The 19916-nt window shown below is 34.2% G+C and overlaps 1 protein-coding gene across 1 annotated transcript in view; it reads left to right on the plus strand.

Annotated features, from left to right (window-relative positions):
- Positions 1-19916, plus strand: part of LOC127431715 (POU domain, class 6, transcription factor 2-like) — a 139572-nt gene that overhangs the window by 13511 nt on the left and 106145 nt on the right. The window contains 1 exon segment of the mRNA XM_051682244.1: positions 13320-13417. Within this exon segment, the coding sequence (XP_051538204.1) occupies positions 13320-13417 (98 nt within the window).

A 19916-nucleotide genomic window follows, 5' to 3' on the forward strand; every position in this document is an offset into this window, starting at 1 on the left:
GGCCCTAGGGTCAGTGGGCGATGTGCTGGGCGTGACATGTGGGGATGTGGCATGTTCCTAACACCATCCACACAGCTCTTGCTGTCACCCCCACAGGCTCCTATAAGCTCCTTTTGTATGTTTATACATACTCTATAGACACTGACAGAAAATGAGCAAGACAGGACAAAAACATGGAAAACGATCAGTTGCTCAAACAATATTATGGAGATGTAGACATTTTAAGGTTTATAATTGGTAAAAATAATTGTTTAGGTTTACATTTTCAAAATTAAAATTGAAATTATACAAATGCAGCTTGTTTTCGCCTACACAGTAAAATAGCCTATTATAGTTCATAATTCTTTTCTTTTTTAGAAAAAAATATTTATATTAGAACGGTCAGAATTAACACGTTAATGCATGCGATTAATTTTAATAGTTTAACGTGTTAATTTTTCTTAATTGCGATTAACACATTTACCGTTAATACAGCATAAACTAGCAGAAACACTGGTTGGAAGGGTGGAACCTTTGCAATGTGTCGATGTGTCTGCCCGGAGTCATTACACTAATGCACACACCACAACAGAGATTCCGTGTCAGTGATAAAGTGATGGAGAAAGGACCTCTTAATGTTATTTGTTGTATAAAACAAGCCTAGATGGAGCTTGTTTCAGAAATCAAGTATTTCAATTTAATTACCACAGAAGCACGACTAGTCTTAACTATCACAAATACATTGTCTACTTTTCATGTGGAATTCAAAGCGGTGCTTGTTGCTGACGCCCTGACACGAATCATGAACGCAGCTTCACGATTGCTGTAACAAAGCAGATAGCCACAGTTTACCAGCTGATTAATATTGTGGAGGATTTAAGAGATTTTATTCCCATTACAATAAATATGCAACCTATGGAGGGGCTAGTTCTTTCAATTAGTCATCCTCACACTTAAACTTTGGGAAACTTTTAATGTTACTTGAATTTGTCCTATTTTAGTGCATTTCTATCTTTATACTTTGAAATGCATTATTGTTACATATTGTTTTGTTTTCTTTCCTGAAAAGGAAATAAGTCCATTTTGATAGGAAAAAAGTATATATAGAGTCAAATTTCACTACTTTCAAAATCTGCGATTAATCGCAATTAACTATGAAAAATTATTAATTTAATAAATGTTAATCAGCTGACAGCATTGATATATATATTGATATATATAAGTATTTGTCCACTACCTTTCAAACACTTAAAAAAAAATCACACCCAAACCCATTTTATCATTATTTACTCACCCTCATGTTGTTCTAAACCCTTATAACTTACTTTCCTGTATGGAACACAAAAGGAGAGCAGTGTCAACCTTTTCAAAATTGGTATGTATGGAAAATAGTTATGGAAAAACATGAGGGCGAGTAAATGATGACAGAATTTTCATTTTTGGGTGAACTAACCCTTTAAATTTGATTGTGTTTTTTTATGAGGAACAATATAGTCAACATATATTTGGACTACAGCAAGGAGACTATTCTTTAAAACAAGGTGAATAAAAGGTTTTACACAGAATAATTTGTAGATTTTTAATGCCATAACCATATGCTAGGCTGGTCCGCATGTTGTGACTTTTGCACTACAGAGAAAAGCGAATACGCTTTTGGGATAAAGAAGAAGCTGCACTCTAGATAAATCAGCTTTTACTTCAAAATACAAAGACTTTCACACTGAAAACAAAACTGTATACCGTGAAGGATATATTAAATATATGTACCTGATTTTCTTGCCCCCATTGTGAGCAAATAACTATTTTATATCCTTACTCAAGGTAAGCCAGAGAGTGCGTGTTAAATCAACAAATGAGAGCTACACAATATACATATAGAAAAAGAGTGCAGGACACATTCAATGAGACGCCTCACAAAGGCCACTGAAATAAGGAGAGACCTTTCGCAGAAGAGGGACAATGTTGGAGGTCAGAAGGCGGAATCCTATTTGCCACAAATATGCTTAAGGTAATTTAGGAAGAGCTCAGCATCAGTGAAAAGCACGGTGACCCTGGCATTTTCTGTCTTCGCTCTAAAAAGGTTTGATTTTCTTCAGGCAGGGTTGGCCTCAGATCCTGGCTTTGCAGATGGGTCTAAAAGGATGAGGAGCATGTGGATGGATCTTTGTCTCTTTCAACCCTGTGGTAATCGAGTTGACATTGCCTGAGGATGAGAGAGCCTTCTTCAACAGATGTGCCTGTTTGTGTGTTAATGTTCCGATCATGCAAAATCAACACCCCATCCTTCTTTTTTCAGTCCTTTCCTTTGCCTTTTCTCTCCGTCCTCTCTCACAGATGGGTTATGTGAATTTCTATCACTCTTTTAATAACATAAATGCCAGTTCATCTGCCCCCTGCTCAAATTCTCTTTTCTTATTTCCTCTCCTTTCTCTGCTTTTTTCATCACCTCTGTCTTTTTCCCCTCTTGTGTATTCAGCTATATTGATCCATTGCGTTTGTATATTTTATATAAAAAAATGAACAGCTTTGAAAGTATTTCTTCTCCAGTGAGTGTTGAGAATCTAAAGCTTCCTCATATTGAGCTGTTGGGTTCCTGTTGATAGTTAAGCATCTATCTGTCCATGGGGAGGTTTGGTATAAGTAGCTGTGTACTTTGACCAGGGGATTTACATGTCATACTTTATGGGAACTGATTGTTACTGCTACTTACATTTATATTTTGTCGAAACAGTTCCCTGCTACTGATGCACTAAAAAAAGTGGGAACCTGCACTTGTTATCTCAAGGATCTTACTTGATGTTGATCTAACCCATAAAAAATGACTGTTGTTGGTGTAATTTAATTTGTCATGTTTATTTAGTTCAATATAAAATTCACTGTAAAAAAATAAATAAAAATAATAAAATCCTGGAAGCGTCAAACACCATCAGGGTAACACGTGTAATTAAAATAATACAATAAACATCAAATAATAACTAAACTACATAAAACATAACACAGAACACCCCAAAGTACATAACTGATATTAAAAATAAGAAGAAACATAACTATTCCCATATATATAAATACACACTGTATGTATAAATATAATTAAATGTAATGGGTCATGCAGGGAATTCTGGAAACACCTAGTTATTGTTTTTTACTGTAATTTTAACAATAATTTACCATAAAAAGTACATACGTATACTCTCTTTTTAAACACAAAATAAATTTTTACCATAATTATACGGTAAAATCACACTTTTTACATGTAAAAAAAGGTACATTTTACAAAAGTTTACTGTAAAATTACATGTATTGTCTTTTTAAATATATTATATTTTTTTACCGTATATTTTAAGTTATCTACCCATTAAACAATTAACGCTTTTTTTTGTTGTAGCATTTTTACAGTCTTTTACCATTAAAATTATGAAATTTTTTTTATATGTTACTACAACAAGCAGATTTTTTCAGTTTCCTGACAGAACATTTTGTACAAGTTGAACATAAGGAATGTTTTATGTATTTATCTACATAGAACATTTGCCTGTTACTCTCTGCTGTAGATTTATCTTATTATGTGTGTTTCATAGCAAGACAAGTTAAGATCAATTTGTATTTGACAGCATTTGTGGCATAATGTTGAACACAACACAAAATCATTTTGACTAGTCCCTCCTTTTCTTTAAAAACAAAACAAAAACTGAGTTTACAGTGAGTAATATTACAAAGTTTTTTTGCTTTTATCATAGTTTTAGTTTTTAGACATGTCTTTTAAAATTATTCAATATTTCATCATGTCTTATTCATTCATTTTAGTCCGTTTTACTCTGATTAAAATGGCATATCATTTTAGTCAACGAAAATATCTTTTAGTTGATGATAATGTGCAAAATGTCAAAAACGTATGTTGAACTGTAACAGACCACACTTTAATCAAATATTCAATAATTTAGAAAAAATGTATAAACATTTTCTTAATTTAAACATGTATTAAACATAAAAGATAGGCTACATACAAAATACCGTACAACTCCTTGTTGTAAAACCTGAGCTCCTGAAATAAAAGTAGTATTAACTACTCTTTAGAAGTTAGCCTACTCTTTTCTGAATCCTTCATACTTTAGAGACTGTTATTAATTTTCTGTTTTACCAGTTTAGGATATTGCATTGCAGGTAGCATGTTTTTTTTTTTTTTTTTTTTTTTTTAATGGAAATGAGTGAGGTAAATGAAGGAATATTCCGGGTTCAATACAAGTTAAGCTCAATCGACATAATTGTGGCATAATTTTGATTACCACAAACATTAATTTTGACTTGCCCTTCCTTTTCTTTAAAAAAGGTAAAAACCTAGGTTACAGTGAGGCACTTACAATGGAAGTGAATAGGGCCAATTTTTTTGAGGGTTTAAAGGCAGAAATGTGAAGCTTATAATTTTATAAAAGCACTTACATTAATTCTTCTGTTAAAACTCATGTATTGTTTGAGCTGTAAAGTTGTTTAAATCATCATCTTTATAGCCATTTTAGTTTTTTTAGTTTTTAATCACACTAAAATCATGTTAACAGACATATTGTTTATGTCTTGTGGTTATGCTTTTGAAACAGTGAGTATTTTAACGTTTATGGATTAGCCCCATTCACTTCCATTGTAAGTGCTTCACTGGAATCTCGATTTTTGCTCTTTTTTAAAAAAAGGAGGTGTAAGTCAAAATTTATTTTTGTGGTGAGCCAACTGAAAATTGTACTGAATGTAATGACAACAGCAAAACTGCTCCAATGTGCCATATCATTTACACAGAACCAAAGACTAAAAGTTAAGCCTACCTAAAACTTTGACACTATTATTATGTTTTAATGTAATCACTGACTTCTCTGTATTAGTCCACCAGTCTTTCTTTTCCCCTTAATACCTTAATATGACAGCCACATTTACAAAATCAATAACCTAACAATTTGAGCACAATTGGCTGATTATTGACAAGATTTAAATGTGTTAAATGTGACCTGTCTGTCATGTGTCCGGGGCTTTAAACTTTAAAACCCATAAGCTTAAATTTTTGATTGATTTTGTGGTAAAAAACAAACATCCGCTGTACTTAAAAATGAAAGTGTGTTCTGCACCCTAAGCAAAATTATGAATCAAATCATGCGGACTGTGCCAATACAGTTAAATGTGTTTCAAAGAGGTCACTGCATCAGGCTTAATGATTTGTATTTACTGCCTTTACTCTGTCATATTTTAGATAGGAATGAGGAAAATCAATGCAGCACTAAACATGTCTTTCAGTTGGATTGCTTGGATCAATAGATAATGCAGATAATATCATGTAATCAATATTGTTATAACTCAACATATTTATAGCCTAAGTTAACTGTGCCTTTTTAAACAGCACTAAAGCAAGTGGAACGCTTATAGAGTGCTTTGTAATTCCAAATGGATTTACTGTGTGATTGTGAATGAGATGATAAATAGATGAAAGGGCACAGAGGGGATACACACACGTGTGCAGGGCTGTTTAACATCAGGTTTGGAAGAGTGATGCGGGGGTCTGTCAGTTCTGAATAGCCTCAAAGAGCATCTCTCAACATCACTAAAGTTATGACATAATGCATTTCCAAAGTGATAAAAGCACCTCTTTTATGGAAGGAAAAAATGATTCAAACATGTCTGCAGGGGCCAAAGCCAACCCCTGATGACAACAAAAACATTTGTGGAGGTAACATAGCTTTGAAATGTAACATAGATGAGATCAATTAATGCCAATTCAGTGCCTGGCAGACCCATTGCACTTGGCCTATTCAATGCTGCTTCACAGTTTCCACTCAAATGATCAATAGGAGGGAAGGTGTTTAAATAATTGATTCATTTGTTTGTTTGGTAACAATTTATTATAACATTAATTTGAATAATAATAATAAAAAAAGTAGAATATCACATTTTAATAGTATTTGAATATGAAGTGGCCCCGAAAAGTATTCAGACAATTAAGCCACACTTTAAAATGTATAAATGTCATTGCATTAGATAACCAATATCTATTCAACAATAGTGCTGTTCAAAATTAAGACAAAGTGGTTGGACACTTTCTGGTTGTCAGTCTTTTTCAACATGTCCATAGTTATTGAATGTGATAAACTACACCTGCTTGGGCACCTGTGTCAACCTGACTCCATACATTGACTAAAAATGACCATTTTAACACTTTAATCTTTGAAGGTGTTTTTAAAGATTTCCTGTTTCAGTGGCATACCCACAATTAAAGGCTTATAACTCTACAAATAAACAAAAGAGGGTAAATTGTTTGGTATAATTTAAAAGAAAACTTTTCAATTGTTTTAATGATATAGATTATGATTAAATATGTAACTCTCAGCCTAAGAAACTACTGAAAAATCACAAAAAAACTTGAGCCAAAAATGAACTTTTTTCCCCTTATTTTTCTGATTTGACATTATATATCTCAGGGTGTAAATAAGATAGCTCTAAAAAACCTTTCTCGCCCCTGTGTTGGAGAAGATTTCATAAGAAAATAAAAAAAAGAGAATGTGAACTCTGACCTTTGTGCATCTCAGCCACTTTATCAGAGCTGGCACATACAGACAACAGTAGGTGAGGTTTTCTACTCCCTTGCTATCAGTCTGGGTCTCTGCTGTGTTTAACCTGCTGTAGATAGGGCCACACTGAGGAGATTACAAATGAGACACTGTCAGACCAGTAGAGAGAAACATGGCCTGTTTGCATCAAACATCAAACTATCAAAATTAGACATTTATAAACCAAAAGTGTAATGTAAATAACTTCTATATTTAAATTTAAGGACATTTTTGTAGGATGAACAATTGTGGTATTGTGTTGGGTTGTCACTTACAAAGTAAAATCTGGGTCTTGACATAAAACCATTGTGCTAGTGCGCTGCTTCGCCCGTCATGTGGGAGGATGTGGGAAATTTTCAAAATATGCTAAATTATCAATAACTTTATGAATTAGTAAGTGAGAATGAGTATCTGTAATGGACCTAAGTGGTTTGATAAGTGGTTTCTTTGGGATACTGAGCACTGCAAATGTCAAAATGTCAAGAAGTATGAGTGATTATTCTTTTGGACTTACATACATTGTCTACAAGTTCATTGAAACCCTCAGGCTTTTAAAAACCAAACAATACTACTAGCAGAACATGGCATTTATTTTGGTAGAGGGAATGGATCCATCCCGTGAAAAATTCTCCACAGCTAGCAGCCGCATCAGTCTCTGTACCAGTACTTTAGACATAAGATATCCTCAGTGCTTAAAGAGTAATCCACTTAAAGCACAGGCTGTTTTAATAAACAGGTTAAAAGAACAATGGGATTGGGTAATGTGAGTGAATCGCTGTTGATAATCCCTAAGCCACCCCCCCTCCTCCTCTTTCAGCTTTTTAATTTTGTTACAGGGAAAGAAAGAAAAAAACATACCAAACCCCCCCAGAGATGAGAGGCTTGTGCGTTTATTCATTATTGATCCCACCCCCTCCCTAGCCCCCCATTCAACTAAAATGTGTTAACTTTACTGTTATTTGCAAAGGGATCAAGTGCTCCCCTTTCATCCAATGAAAGGCATTGGTTCGATAGGCCAGGCTTTGCAGCTGTACTCATAAAGGTGATATATTATTCACAACAGGCCAAGTTACACCAAACTCATCAATGCGTAAAAGAAGCATTATTTATATATGATATTGTCATGTGCTCTGTCAATGCAATGCTCCTCATCAATTATACAGCAGAGTGATTCCTTTGATTAAAAGTGAAATCGGCTTTGTTTTTCATTTTTGATATTGAGCTCACATGATAATGGAGTCTGACACAAGAGATTTTCCTCTGATGTTTGTCATTTGCCAAACTTTGCAAAGAATGTGTCATTGCAGCTGCTTATTAGTGTTGTCGCTCATCTGAAACATCAGATACGGGACAAAGCAACGGTGTAATAATGTATGATCATCTACCAATTACAAAAATCACAGATAATAATACAAAGGGCGCTTTGTCAACAAATACAAAGGTGACAACTTTGTGTCACCTTTAATCATGTACTTTGTATTGATTTGATACATAGTGTAGGTATTTGCACTGCAGACAATTGCAGCAAATACAGTGCCTCCAAACACAAGCAATATATAATTATTGTGCTTAAATATATGGTTTGATAAAATAATTGCTGCAGATAGCTGTTTTAAGCAAAAACAAGTAATTGTTTCAGTTTATTCTGCTTATTTAATTCACTTTCGAATTGAGTGCAACCTTACTTTCTGACAGGATCAGTATCAACATGTCTAACCTACACTACCGGTCAAAAGTTTTGAAACACTTGTTTTCACATTTTAAAATAACAGTAAAGTCATTAAAACTATGGAATAACATAAATGGAACTATGGGAATTATGTTGTGACTAAACAAAATGCAGACATGTACTCTTGACATTTTCTCAACCAACTTCTTGAGATATCACACTGGGATGCTTTTTAAACAGTATTGAAGGAGTTCCCATCTATGTTGGGCACTTATTGGCTGTTTTATTATTTGGTCCAAGTCATCAATTTAAAAAAAAAAAAAAAAAAAAAAAATGTTGAATAAAATTTTAGTTTTATAATGAAATAAATGAATATGGTGGCACAATTCTATTTTTGTCTACAAAACTAATTTCAAACATTTAAGCATACGCCTTCAGATCAAAAGATTTTTAAGATCATGAGAAACATTTCAGTCAAATGTTTCAAAACTTTTGACCGGTAGTGTATATACAGTAGCATGAAATCAAATATGAACTCAAACAAAACAAAGGACATTATAAAACAAGCGCATAACAAAAACAGCCCTAACCTAATACAGTTATGCATGATAACGAAATAGCCGGGTCAGTTCTATTTGTCTTGATCTTCCATTGTAAGTGCATTACTGTAGCTGTAATTCTTGCTTTTTAATTTTTTTAAATAAACTATGGATGAGTCTAAATCATTTTTGTGGCAATCAGCATTATGCAAAAAATGCTTAATTGTATTGAACCTGGAACTTTAATGATCTTTAATGATCTTTAACCTTCTGCGACCCCGCGTACACATGCGTGGATGTTGTATTTTGGCTTCATTATACACAATGTATAATGTAAATTCATTTAAACTGACTGATCTCAGCTCAGAAGACTCTGGGCTGACAATAAAGGGTTAAACTTTTGTCGTACGAAGTCATGTGACAAAACAACATGGCGCCGATCACAGCAGAGTTTGTCTTTGGGAGAAACGGCAACAAAACTACATGTAGTAAGAAACCTGATTAAGTTTTTATATTGAAACCGGTTTGAGTCAAAAGATTAGAGTCTCTAGTTTCATTCAATATGCCATTTATATAATTTGAGCGATTTATCACAAAAACCACACTGCTAAACACAATGTACCCTAATGTGAACTTTAGTGCATTTTTCCTTAGATATCTGATATTCACTGTGCATTTTCACATTTTGGTTCATCCAAAGCTGAAAATGTTGCTTTCAGAGGCTTTATATGGAGTTAGGATGAAAATAAGGTGCATTTCGAACTGTTCTGAGACCCTTGCAGACAGACACCACACTAAAAGTTAACTCATTCACTAAATAGGGAGCAAGGGAGCATCCGATAGATCTCTCTGCAGTGCATTTACTCCTAAAATCCAACCAAAAGTTCAGTTTCAGGCTTCAGATGATGTTTGGACCACTCAACATGTTTGGCAGACATGGGACAATGGTAATCGGTACACAGATTCAGAATTTATCATGTATAATTTTATTTTAACATGGTTGGCAGTGATAGGACGATGCTGGCCATTACTTTGAATCAAAATTATTTATGCTAATTTCTGATGTAATGTCTGTAATGTCTCAAAAGCATGAATAACCAACACTCCTGGAAGCTTAATAAAAAAATTGATTAAAAAAAATGGACTTGCTATAGTTTGGTATTATTTAAAATGTCACAACTTAGTCCCGCTGTCCACATGTGTTCACATCAATTTTGCATGTATATTAGGTGCTACTTGTTACAAATCAAAAAGGGAAATGGAAAATGCACACAGCAGTCACGCTCGGATCTCAGGAGGTTAGTGATCAAGTACAACATAAGGAACACAAGTCCAACAAAAGGAACCTGTTATGGTTATACTTCACCAGAAACAGTCCAAAAAAATTATTTCATTTCTGAGTAGCCTTTTCTCCCCTGGTTCTTTCCTCCTCTCAAGCAATATTTATGGTTGTGCAGCCTTTCAGGGGCAAACTAACTAATCATAAGTTTCTGGTGTTTAAAGATGCACATTTGAATGGCTTGTTAATCAAACAACGGGTTGGTTTAAACGTTTCTCAGATGACCGTTTGTCAGCAGATGTTCTTCATAAGTGTGCTGTGTAGCCTAATTACACACTCTTTAATTAGGTTTGATCAGTGTGTGTTTGAAAGATTAGGGAAAGGGAGACAGATCTTTACCCTTCAGTGATCTCTGGAATAATGAGGATATGTTGCCATGGTGATTCTCAGAGAAGCCTCTGAACCATTTAAAATCAGTTTCTTTGTTTATCTTTGGCCATCACTGCCATTGTCATTGCAAAAACAATGAAAGTGTAGAAACTGTGGAAACAAACTCAATACCTGGTACAGCAAAAATGGGGTAATGTTGTTAAGTTATTTCAAGGTAGTTTTGCCAGTATAACTGTTTTAATGTACTGAAATGTTTTACCTAAAGAGCAGTTGTTGAAAAAAGTTAAGAAAGGGAGTTATGAAAAGAGTACTGTATGAGTCTCATTTCCCTCTGTAGGAAAAGCAATAGGTTGAACTTATGTAGAATCATTTTCTGGCATGAACCAAATGTAGCTCATTTCTAAGATACAAAACCAATTATGGTTTTCTAGCAGACCCTTTTCAAAGCAGCATTTACCAGCCAAGACCTTGCCTGATCATTTTCTGACTGGTTAAAAAGACTATAAAGCTGCACGAATCAATTATACATAACATTGTGAATGATTTTTTTTTTCAAGACAGTGTGATGAAATTTTACTTTTAATCCTGACACCAGCCCAATGTCAACTCTTACAAAGCTGTTGATCCAGTTTTTTATGAGCTATTTAATGTACTGTAAATAAAAAAGATAAGTATTCTGTAAATACTTTGTCTTCTTTGAAGGTCAAATAATTTGAGCTGTCAGTCGATTAAAATATTTAATCACGATTAATCGCATGATTTATCAGTGCGATTAATCACAGATTTTAAAAGTGCTGAAAATGTACTCTTTATATAAGAAGTATTATTATTAACCCTTTAAGCTTGGATGGGGCCCTCGAGAAAAAATATAATTATGAAAATATTAATAATTACAGTCTTGACCACATAAAATGGGTATCTTTTTAAAGCTTAGAATCTCTACTTTCCAATGCATGTAGGCATTATGACCAAAACTAAACAAGTGCTTTGAAATTTGCAGACAAATCAGAAGTTTTTTGTTTTGATAATTTATTAAAATTTTTGCACTGTACATATTATTGTAATCAGTAAAAACATCAAGCTCATCAAATAGCCATGTGTCAAATGTTGTTGGAAAGCTCTCATTTGTTTTACTCACAAAATATAGTGAGTAATAGCTAAGTACATGTCTTTGACATGTCTTTTGACTGTTCATGTGAACAGGTGGTACTCATATGCCGCATTTTCACTAATAACTTCACAAAAAATAAACATAACATAAAATATCACATACCATTACTTAGAGGACTTGATCATTGACATGAAAAAGTGTGTGTGTTTGTGGTGTGTGTGTCAGGGAAATTGACTCCGGACACAACACAAAGGTTCTGCCCTATTCCATGGAGCTGAATAAAATGTCCGTATTTCTAATGTAACAAAATTAGATAAAAAAATAAAAAAATATTTTGTTAAAGAAAAAGGAACGTGTTACACATTTTAAATTAATTGCATTAACGCATACATTTTGCCAGCTCTAAAAATAATATTTGAAAGCAAAGCAATTTGGATGCTCCACATTAAACATTGAACGACTTAAAGGAATGTTCCAGGTTCAATATCATAAGCTTTCTGGACACTATCTGTGACATGCAGTGAAAATAATTGTGACTCATCCCTCAACAATCGTGTTTCCAGTAATGCACTTCCAATTGAAGTCTATGGGGCAAGGCATTACACTATGATTTAAAAAAAAAAAATACTTTCAAACTTATAACCACAAGACTAAGACATAATGCATATTGGCATGAGAATAGAGTGATAAAATTGTGTACTAACCTTGTCTGTGCAAAGGTATATCCAATCTTTCAACTCCAGTAATGACTTGGTAACTTTTGTGTGATAAGCGCAAGGATACCAGTAAGGAACTGCTTACACAGAGGAAACCCACCACAGAAATTACATTGGTAATGCTTAACAAGAATTTCATTCACTTAGAACAGTAGTTCAAAAGTAACACAAAATGGAAAATGGAAGCACTTTATTGATATAATCACTTTAACAAAAATACAAGCTTTTAAACCATTGTAAAAGTGCATTACTGGACATGGGATTTTGGTTTGTCTTTACAAACTGAGGGATGAGTTGCTCTTGTTGTTTAGTAGTTATCTGGATAACTCAAAGTCTTTCTGCTTTACAAGGTCAAAATAAAGTGGTTTTGTTGATCTAATTTTAGCCACAATTCATTATTATATTTCTTCTGAGAAAGAACCTTTGACTTTTTCGAAATGTTTGACATGAGAAATTTGATCTAAACCAATGTATATTTTATTCAAAAATGATTTATTTATTTGTTCATTTAGAAATAATGTTCAGTTTTCTTTCCTGATGCTTCTAGTTCAGTCTATCTTGTGTGTGCAGGTGTGTAATATCTGTGTTGAGGCACGGTATCTCATGCCAGCCTTGTGTACATGTTTGTCTGTGTGTTTAAGTGTGTGTGGATGTTGATAGATCAGCAGAGAACACCGGCATGTAAATTGATGTGCGGTTTGAGTCGTTGAATTAAGGAGACGTTCTGATGTGTGTGTGTGTAACACTGCTGATGTGAGTTTAGCACAGAATGCATGGTGTGCAGACTCTTTATTGGTAAAACACTTTACTGCAGCAGTTTCAGAGCACCCTACTGAGGGCTCACTGCCATCACAGCATGACACTGCCTCTGAGTGTTTGTGTGTGTGGTAATGGGAGGAAAAAAATGGGAAATAGTTTGCAATGATGTGTAGTTTTTTGGAGAATGGTGGTGGAATTTATTGAAAAGGACTACATGCTTTAAGAATAGACAAATCTCTCTCTCTCTCTCTCTCTCTCTCTCTCTCTCTCTCTCTCTCTCTCTCTCTTTCTCTCAGGGGGGCGAGTTGGTTCAGTTCAGTCCGATGCAAACAGCAGCCCCACAGAACATGGTCATTTGGGAAAAACTCACCCCACATACCCAGTAGGACCACAGGTGAGAACACACACACACACACACACACACACACACACGCACACACACACATGTACACACTATTCGCCTCACAGTAATTCATTTAAGTCAACATGACTTTACGTACCGCAGAGCTGGGTGGCTGGAGGGGTAAGGGTTGAAAAATAAGAGGGCTTGGAGACGTCAGCTTAAAAAGTAAAGTAATTTCAGAGGTAGAGCAAGTTTCTGTATTTTGATGTTTTATAATGTTAAACAATCACAATACCAGTTTTCATAGAAACACTAAAAGGATGTGTGGTGAGATTACTATTAGTATTATTATTACTATAGTACTATTAATACTATAATTAGTATTACTAAGAGTTTTATCAGTAAAATGATAGTAAAACACATTTTACTTTTTTACTTTGTGAAAGATTACAAAGACAAAGATGGGTTTTTTTTTTCTTCTTAAAAATAACTTGGACTGATAAATGTGCAAAAATGTTTTATTTGGAATAACTTGATGAAATAAAACTAGTCACCGGTGAACATTATTCAATTTTTTTTTCTGTCTTTATAATCCTTAAAGGGAACGTTCACCCAAAAATAAAACTTCTCTCATTATTTACTCACCCTCAAGCCATTCAAGATGTATATGACTTTCTTTAATCTGCTGAACAGAAACAAAGATTTTTAGAAGAATATTTCAGCTCTGTAGGTCCATATAGTGCAAGTGAATGGTGTCCAGAGCTTTCAATCTCCAACAATCACAAAAAGGCAGCATAAAAGTAATCCATATTACACCAGTGGTTTAATCTATGCCTTCTGAAGCAATGCAAACACTTTGGGTGAGAAACAGACCAATATATAATAACTTTCTTTTTTTTTTTTTTTGCATAAATCTCTACTTTTACTTTCACATTCTGAAAGTGAAAGTGAGAGTGAAGATTTAGTCCCACCCTAAAAAAATTTCTCAGGTAAATTTCCTGTTCCACTCAGAAATACATCACATTATACAAGCAAAATAGGTAGAGACCAGGGATTTACATTGACTTTAAATAGCATACCATTCAAGTCAACACCCGACAAATGTCCAGAAAAAACAAACAACTATCATCATAACGACAGAAAGTAACACACAAGCACATGCCCACTAAAAACCAAGGTCTTTTTTTATGGTGAGGAGAACAAACAAGCTCTTTGAAAAGGAGAATGATGCCCTATCCAGCCTAACATGCAGCAGCGATGTCCAAGCCCTTGTCTTCTCTGTTCCCCTGAGCTCTGCCTTAATAAATGAACCCTGTCAGGACAGTCCCACAGAAACAAACACTTTTCAGCCACACTGCTCTCTCCCTATGCCATGGCCAATTCCCTTGTTTCTGGATCAATATGTTTTGATGGATTCTCACTCTAGAGACGGATATTGTGTGCACTGCCATTACGGAACTGGATCAGTAAGAGGGCAGTTAGCCCTACATGGGTCTGACTTTTTGCAGTGCCTCTGGCTTCATTCGCGTACACTGACAGAGGGCTGCTATCAGTCTGATTACGAGTAATCTTTCAGCATTTCCTCCACTGGGCTCCCTCTGTTCTTCTTATTAGAAAGAGGAATGGAGGGTTTGGTGAAAGGGAAGGGTGGTTTAATTCCAAAAGCCAGAGCAGAAAGGTACAGCATAACACTTATAAGTCAAAGGTTCTTGAGAACACATCCATTCAGTATTGATTGTATGAAAACTGGTGTAGTCATTGTTTAATATTCTAAAAACTCCCTTTAAGTACCATGTAAATACCATGATATATTAATACGGTAATCATTCAGTACCATAGTATATAACAAGGTACCATGGCATTACCATGTGACACCGTCACTGTATCATGGTACCACCCATTTAAGGGATTTGCAAGGTTTTACATTTTCTCCAACTAAATTTGAAAGGGTTCCCAGAGTCATGGAAAATCTGGATATAACAGGGACATTTTAGATTTATAATTCCAGGCCTGGAATTATTATCAAAATTAATAAAATATTAAAATGGCATGGAAAGTGATAAATAAACAATTCAGTCAGGTTGCTTGCTGATATACATCTTATGATTATGTTAGCTACTATAACTCAAAATATGTAATTGAACCTACAAGATGTTTTTGGTAAACTTCAGGTTTCCCATTGGCTCAACATATAATCTCTGATTAAGCCACTGTTACAAGATGTTACCTCAAAAGAAAATATTAACTTTACAGAACTTTCATCAAGCCATTTGAAATATTTAGATTCAACAAGTCTGTAAAAAAACTTTAATTTGGAGTGGTCTATTTTTATTTATTTATTTATTTATTTTTTTGAACATTTCTATACTGACTATAACTTATTCTATCTGTAAAATGTATCACTTTGCAATCTCTAAAATAATATAAACTAATAATAAATAAACAAACAAATGAATAAATAATTAAATAATTAAATGACTGGAAAGTCATATAAATTAATTGATCAAAAGGTGTTGGAACACTGATTTGGGTATAGATAGAAGTAAAAAAAAAAATCATACTGGCATGAAGGCTACATTTAGAAACAATATACAGTAGCCGAATAAACAAAATTAAATAGTTAAATAAAACAAAAAGCACAGGCACAATAAGAAAAAAGAAGATATCCGCAACAATCTTTAAAACCCTTTTTGGATTTATCACAAATATGCCATAATATCCTTGAAAAGCTTACTCATGTGTATGGTAATAAACATTTAGGAGTAGGAAGTTTGTGGCGTGACTTAAACAACCCAAGGGTATTTTGAGTGTAGAGTTGTTCAGCCATTTTAAAGTGTGTTTTGATCCTGGGGGATCCCATTTCACAGACACACTGGGGTTCAGATCAGTTTGTTGGCTGCCTTGTCGCTTAGAGAGAAGGCTGATGGGAAAACGGTGTGAGCCATTAGTGAATCTAACATGAAAAGAGAGAGAAAGAGAGAGAGAGAGGGAGAGAGTGAATGAGAGAAGAACAGGTTTTCATGCTGAGTCAAAGAGTGTATGGCCCCCCCATGATTCCTGACACAGAGGTTCTGCTGGACACAAGCCATTTAACCGTGTCTCCATTTTATGCTGCCAAAACACAATAGCATGTATTCAATTGAAGAAGCCCATGAAAATGATAAGAATGAAAGTTGCCTGCCAACACAGTTGAAATAAGACAGAGGGATTCCACGATTCTGAGAGCATAGAGGATGCTGGGTAAAGAGAATGTAATCAAGCACTCTGAAATACTGCAACATACTGAATATTTGTGAACTAGTAGCATTCAAAAGGCAAGATTTCCAGAGAACACGAAAACATTTGTTTAGCATAATACTTACTTGCCATGTCACTGTAATTAAATGTCCCTTTTGGCAAAAAAAATAAAATAAAAAAAATAAAAGGGAACAAAAAGGAATCATTAGTCAACTAGTAAAGTACGAATTTATGTAGAAAAAAGCAAATATAGTATATATTCAATAGTAAAAGCTATTCACACATAATAATTTGAAATATATATTACATTTTTGATTTTAACAACATTTATACACAAGTTTTAGTCTTCTAATTTGATTGGATAAGCTAAATTCCTGCCTGTATTTACCTGCGGTTTTCAAACTTTTTGATGCCAAGGACCCCAAAACATGATGATCCCCTTGTGAGGGACCCCTTCCTAAAATTTAAAGCCAGCTACTGTATATATTTTCATGTATAAAGGCCCATTCACTGTATACTGTGTAAGAAAAATGGTACATAAGTGTACTTATAAAGATAACAATTTTATATTCATTGTACGAAAACCAAAATAACTAATTAAATTATAATTTGGAAAAGATTTACTTTGGATTAAATTGACAGCATACCATTTTTAAAGTAACGATTTTCCTCATTTAGGAAGCAGAATGAAACAAATATAATGTCAAATTCGGAAAATGTGTTAACTGCATTAAAAAATAAAATGCTAAACATATTTAATTAACATCAAAGTGATCACTCACAAAACATTTTCAAGCAAATTTTTCAAATCTAATTTTGATTTGAATCAGAATTTTTTTAGCTCCCTATTAAACTGCAGGATGCCAAAATGCAGTGTGTTTTTAATACAAATTGACATTCCCTGTGCCTGTGTTCTTTAAAGAGCCAGCATTCACGGTGCTTGTACATTCTGTACAAGTTATTGGGTTTCCCATCTGACGTTAGTCATCTTCAGACTCTGATAGAGGCTTGTCAGCTCTGTTATTTAAATTAGGTCAAGTGCCATTTAATAATTTCCTCAATACAATGAGTGGAGTTCAGAACAGGCCAGATGAGAGTTACTCGATTTGTATGAAAATGTCCTTATTCCTGATTTGAATCTGATTTGAATTTGAATCCAGACATATACACACATTTTAGCCTTTCAAAGAATTCAAAGGAAACAACACTAAAATGTGGTTTCCTTTGAATTCTTTTTTAAAGGTACATAAAGGAATATTCCAGGTTCAAGGTAAAACCTGTTGATGCTCATTGACCCCACCCATGGGCCTGACTTAACTTTGCTTAAATGAGTGCACACTTACTATATAGTATGCTGTTCAAAATTGTTCATAATCTTGACAAATCAATCAACAAATTAATCAATCGACAGAATTTGTGGCATAATGTTGATTACCACCAAAAATAAATTCAACTCGTCCCTTCTTTTCTTAATAAAAAAAAAAAAAAATCGAGATTACAGTGAGGCACTTAGAATGGGACCAATTTTTGGAGGGTTTAAAGACAGAAATGTGAAGCTTATAATTTTATAAAAGCACTTTCATTCATTCTCTTAAAACTCATGTATTATTTGAGCTGAAAAGCTGCTTAAATCGTAATTTTTACAGTCATGTTAGGGTTTGTTGACACTACATTGTTATGGCAATGAAGTTGCAAAATGTAGCTATAACTTTACACAAAAAAGATTAGTAAGTGATTTATCACACAAAAATCATGTTAACGTGCGTCTTGTGGTTATACTTTTGAAATAGTGGCCTAATTATTTTATCGTTCACATATCGGCCCCATTCACTTCTATTGTAAGTGCCTCACTGGAACCCAGATTATTGTTGTAAATGCATTGTAAAAGCAACGAGTAAAGCCGTGTTTTATCAAACAAAAATTAAATACATTCAGTTTGAACATGTTTCAGTATAAAACCTCCTAATTTTCTCTCTATCAAAGAAAAAATTAATAATTCTGCCTTTTGTTTTCCTTTGAACCATTGTGGCTCATATTATTTATTGCCATTCTATTAGCATTAAAACTAAATTCCATTTTTTTTCTCTGTATTCACAGTGTAGACTTCCAGATTACCAAAGTGACAGTTATCACTGTAAAACGCCTTACCCAGGCATGTTGGTGACCTTCTACTTGCATGAGACTTTAAAGGGATAGTTCACCCAAAAATGAAAATTCTGTCATCATTTACTCACCTTCATAATGTTTCATACCCATATGATTCTCTTTCTTGGGTGGAACACAATCTGAGACATTTTGAAGAATGTTCTTGCTGCTCTTTTCCATACAAAGAAAATGGATGATGATTTATACTGCCAAGCTCTAAAAAAGGACAAATGAAAGCATGAAAGCATTATAATAGTAGCACATATTACTTGTGCGCTATATTGCAAGACTGCTGAAGCTGTATAATAGCATTATGTGAGGAATAGACAAAATGTAAGTAATTTTATAAGTCATAATCCAATGCCGTATGACATCATTGACATCAAACGTTGAGTTGCAAGTAAGATTTGGCAGAGTACATGGTTTTCAGTGAATAGCGAGTGACAATGATGAAAGAATTTTCATATTTGGGTGAACTATTCTTTTAAGTGTTTCCTTAGGCCCAAATGCAGCTGTCAGATATAGGGGCAAAGAACTGTCTGCTGAGAGTGAAATGTTAGATCCCTGGAGGGTAGACTCTCTACTGGAAAAGCCCTCCTCTGTGATTCCTACAGCAGATTAGGTTGACTGTTCAAGATCAGATCAGCCCAAAGGAACAGCACTAAATGTCATTGTGACTGATTATAATGTAGCCTGTGTGTGTAAGAGTGAGACAGAGAGAGAGAGAGACAAATTGCTGACTGGTAGGAAGGAGGGGAGAGCTGTCTGGTAGTTCTCAGAGTCGTATCACAGACAGGTTCTTTGTATAGAGGTGTAAAGCGGTGCTGGGGTGAGCTGAAAAGAAAAATGCACTGGTCCCCTGCAAGAAAAGCATTTGATTTGTCAGACTCAGCAGTGTATTCTGCCACCACACAAGAAACACATAGAGCAAATACACTGTATGTGTGCAATGCATCAGTCTCAATAACAAGTTTGTTAGATAAACTTTAGTCTCACTTTATATTAGGTGTCTTTAACTACTATGTACTAACATTAAAATACATACAATACGATGTATTTACTGTGTAACTACACGTTGTTCTGCAAAATTCTCACAAGATTCACATTTGCTGCTACTGAGGTTGTGGGACAAGTAGGTTTAGGAGTAGGGGTAGGGTTAGGTTTAGGG

The sequence above is a fragment of the Myxocyprinus asiaticus genome, chromosome 41, assembly GCF_019703515.2.
Source record: "Myxocyprinus asiaticus isolate MX2 ecotype Aquarium Trade chromosome 41, UBuf_Myxa_2, whole genome shotgun sequence".
Taxonomy (NCBI): domain Eukaryota; kingdom Metazoa; phylum Chordata; class Actinopteri; order Cypriniformes; family Catostomidae; genus Myxocyprinus; species Myxocyprinus asiaticus.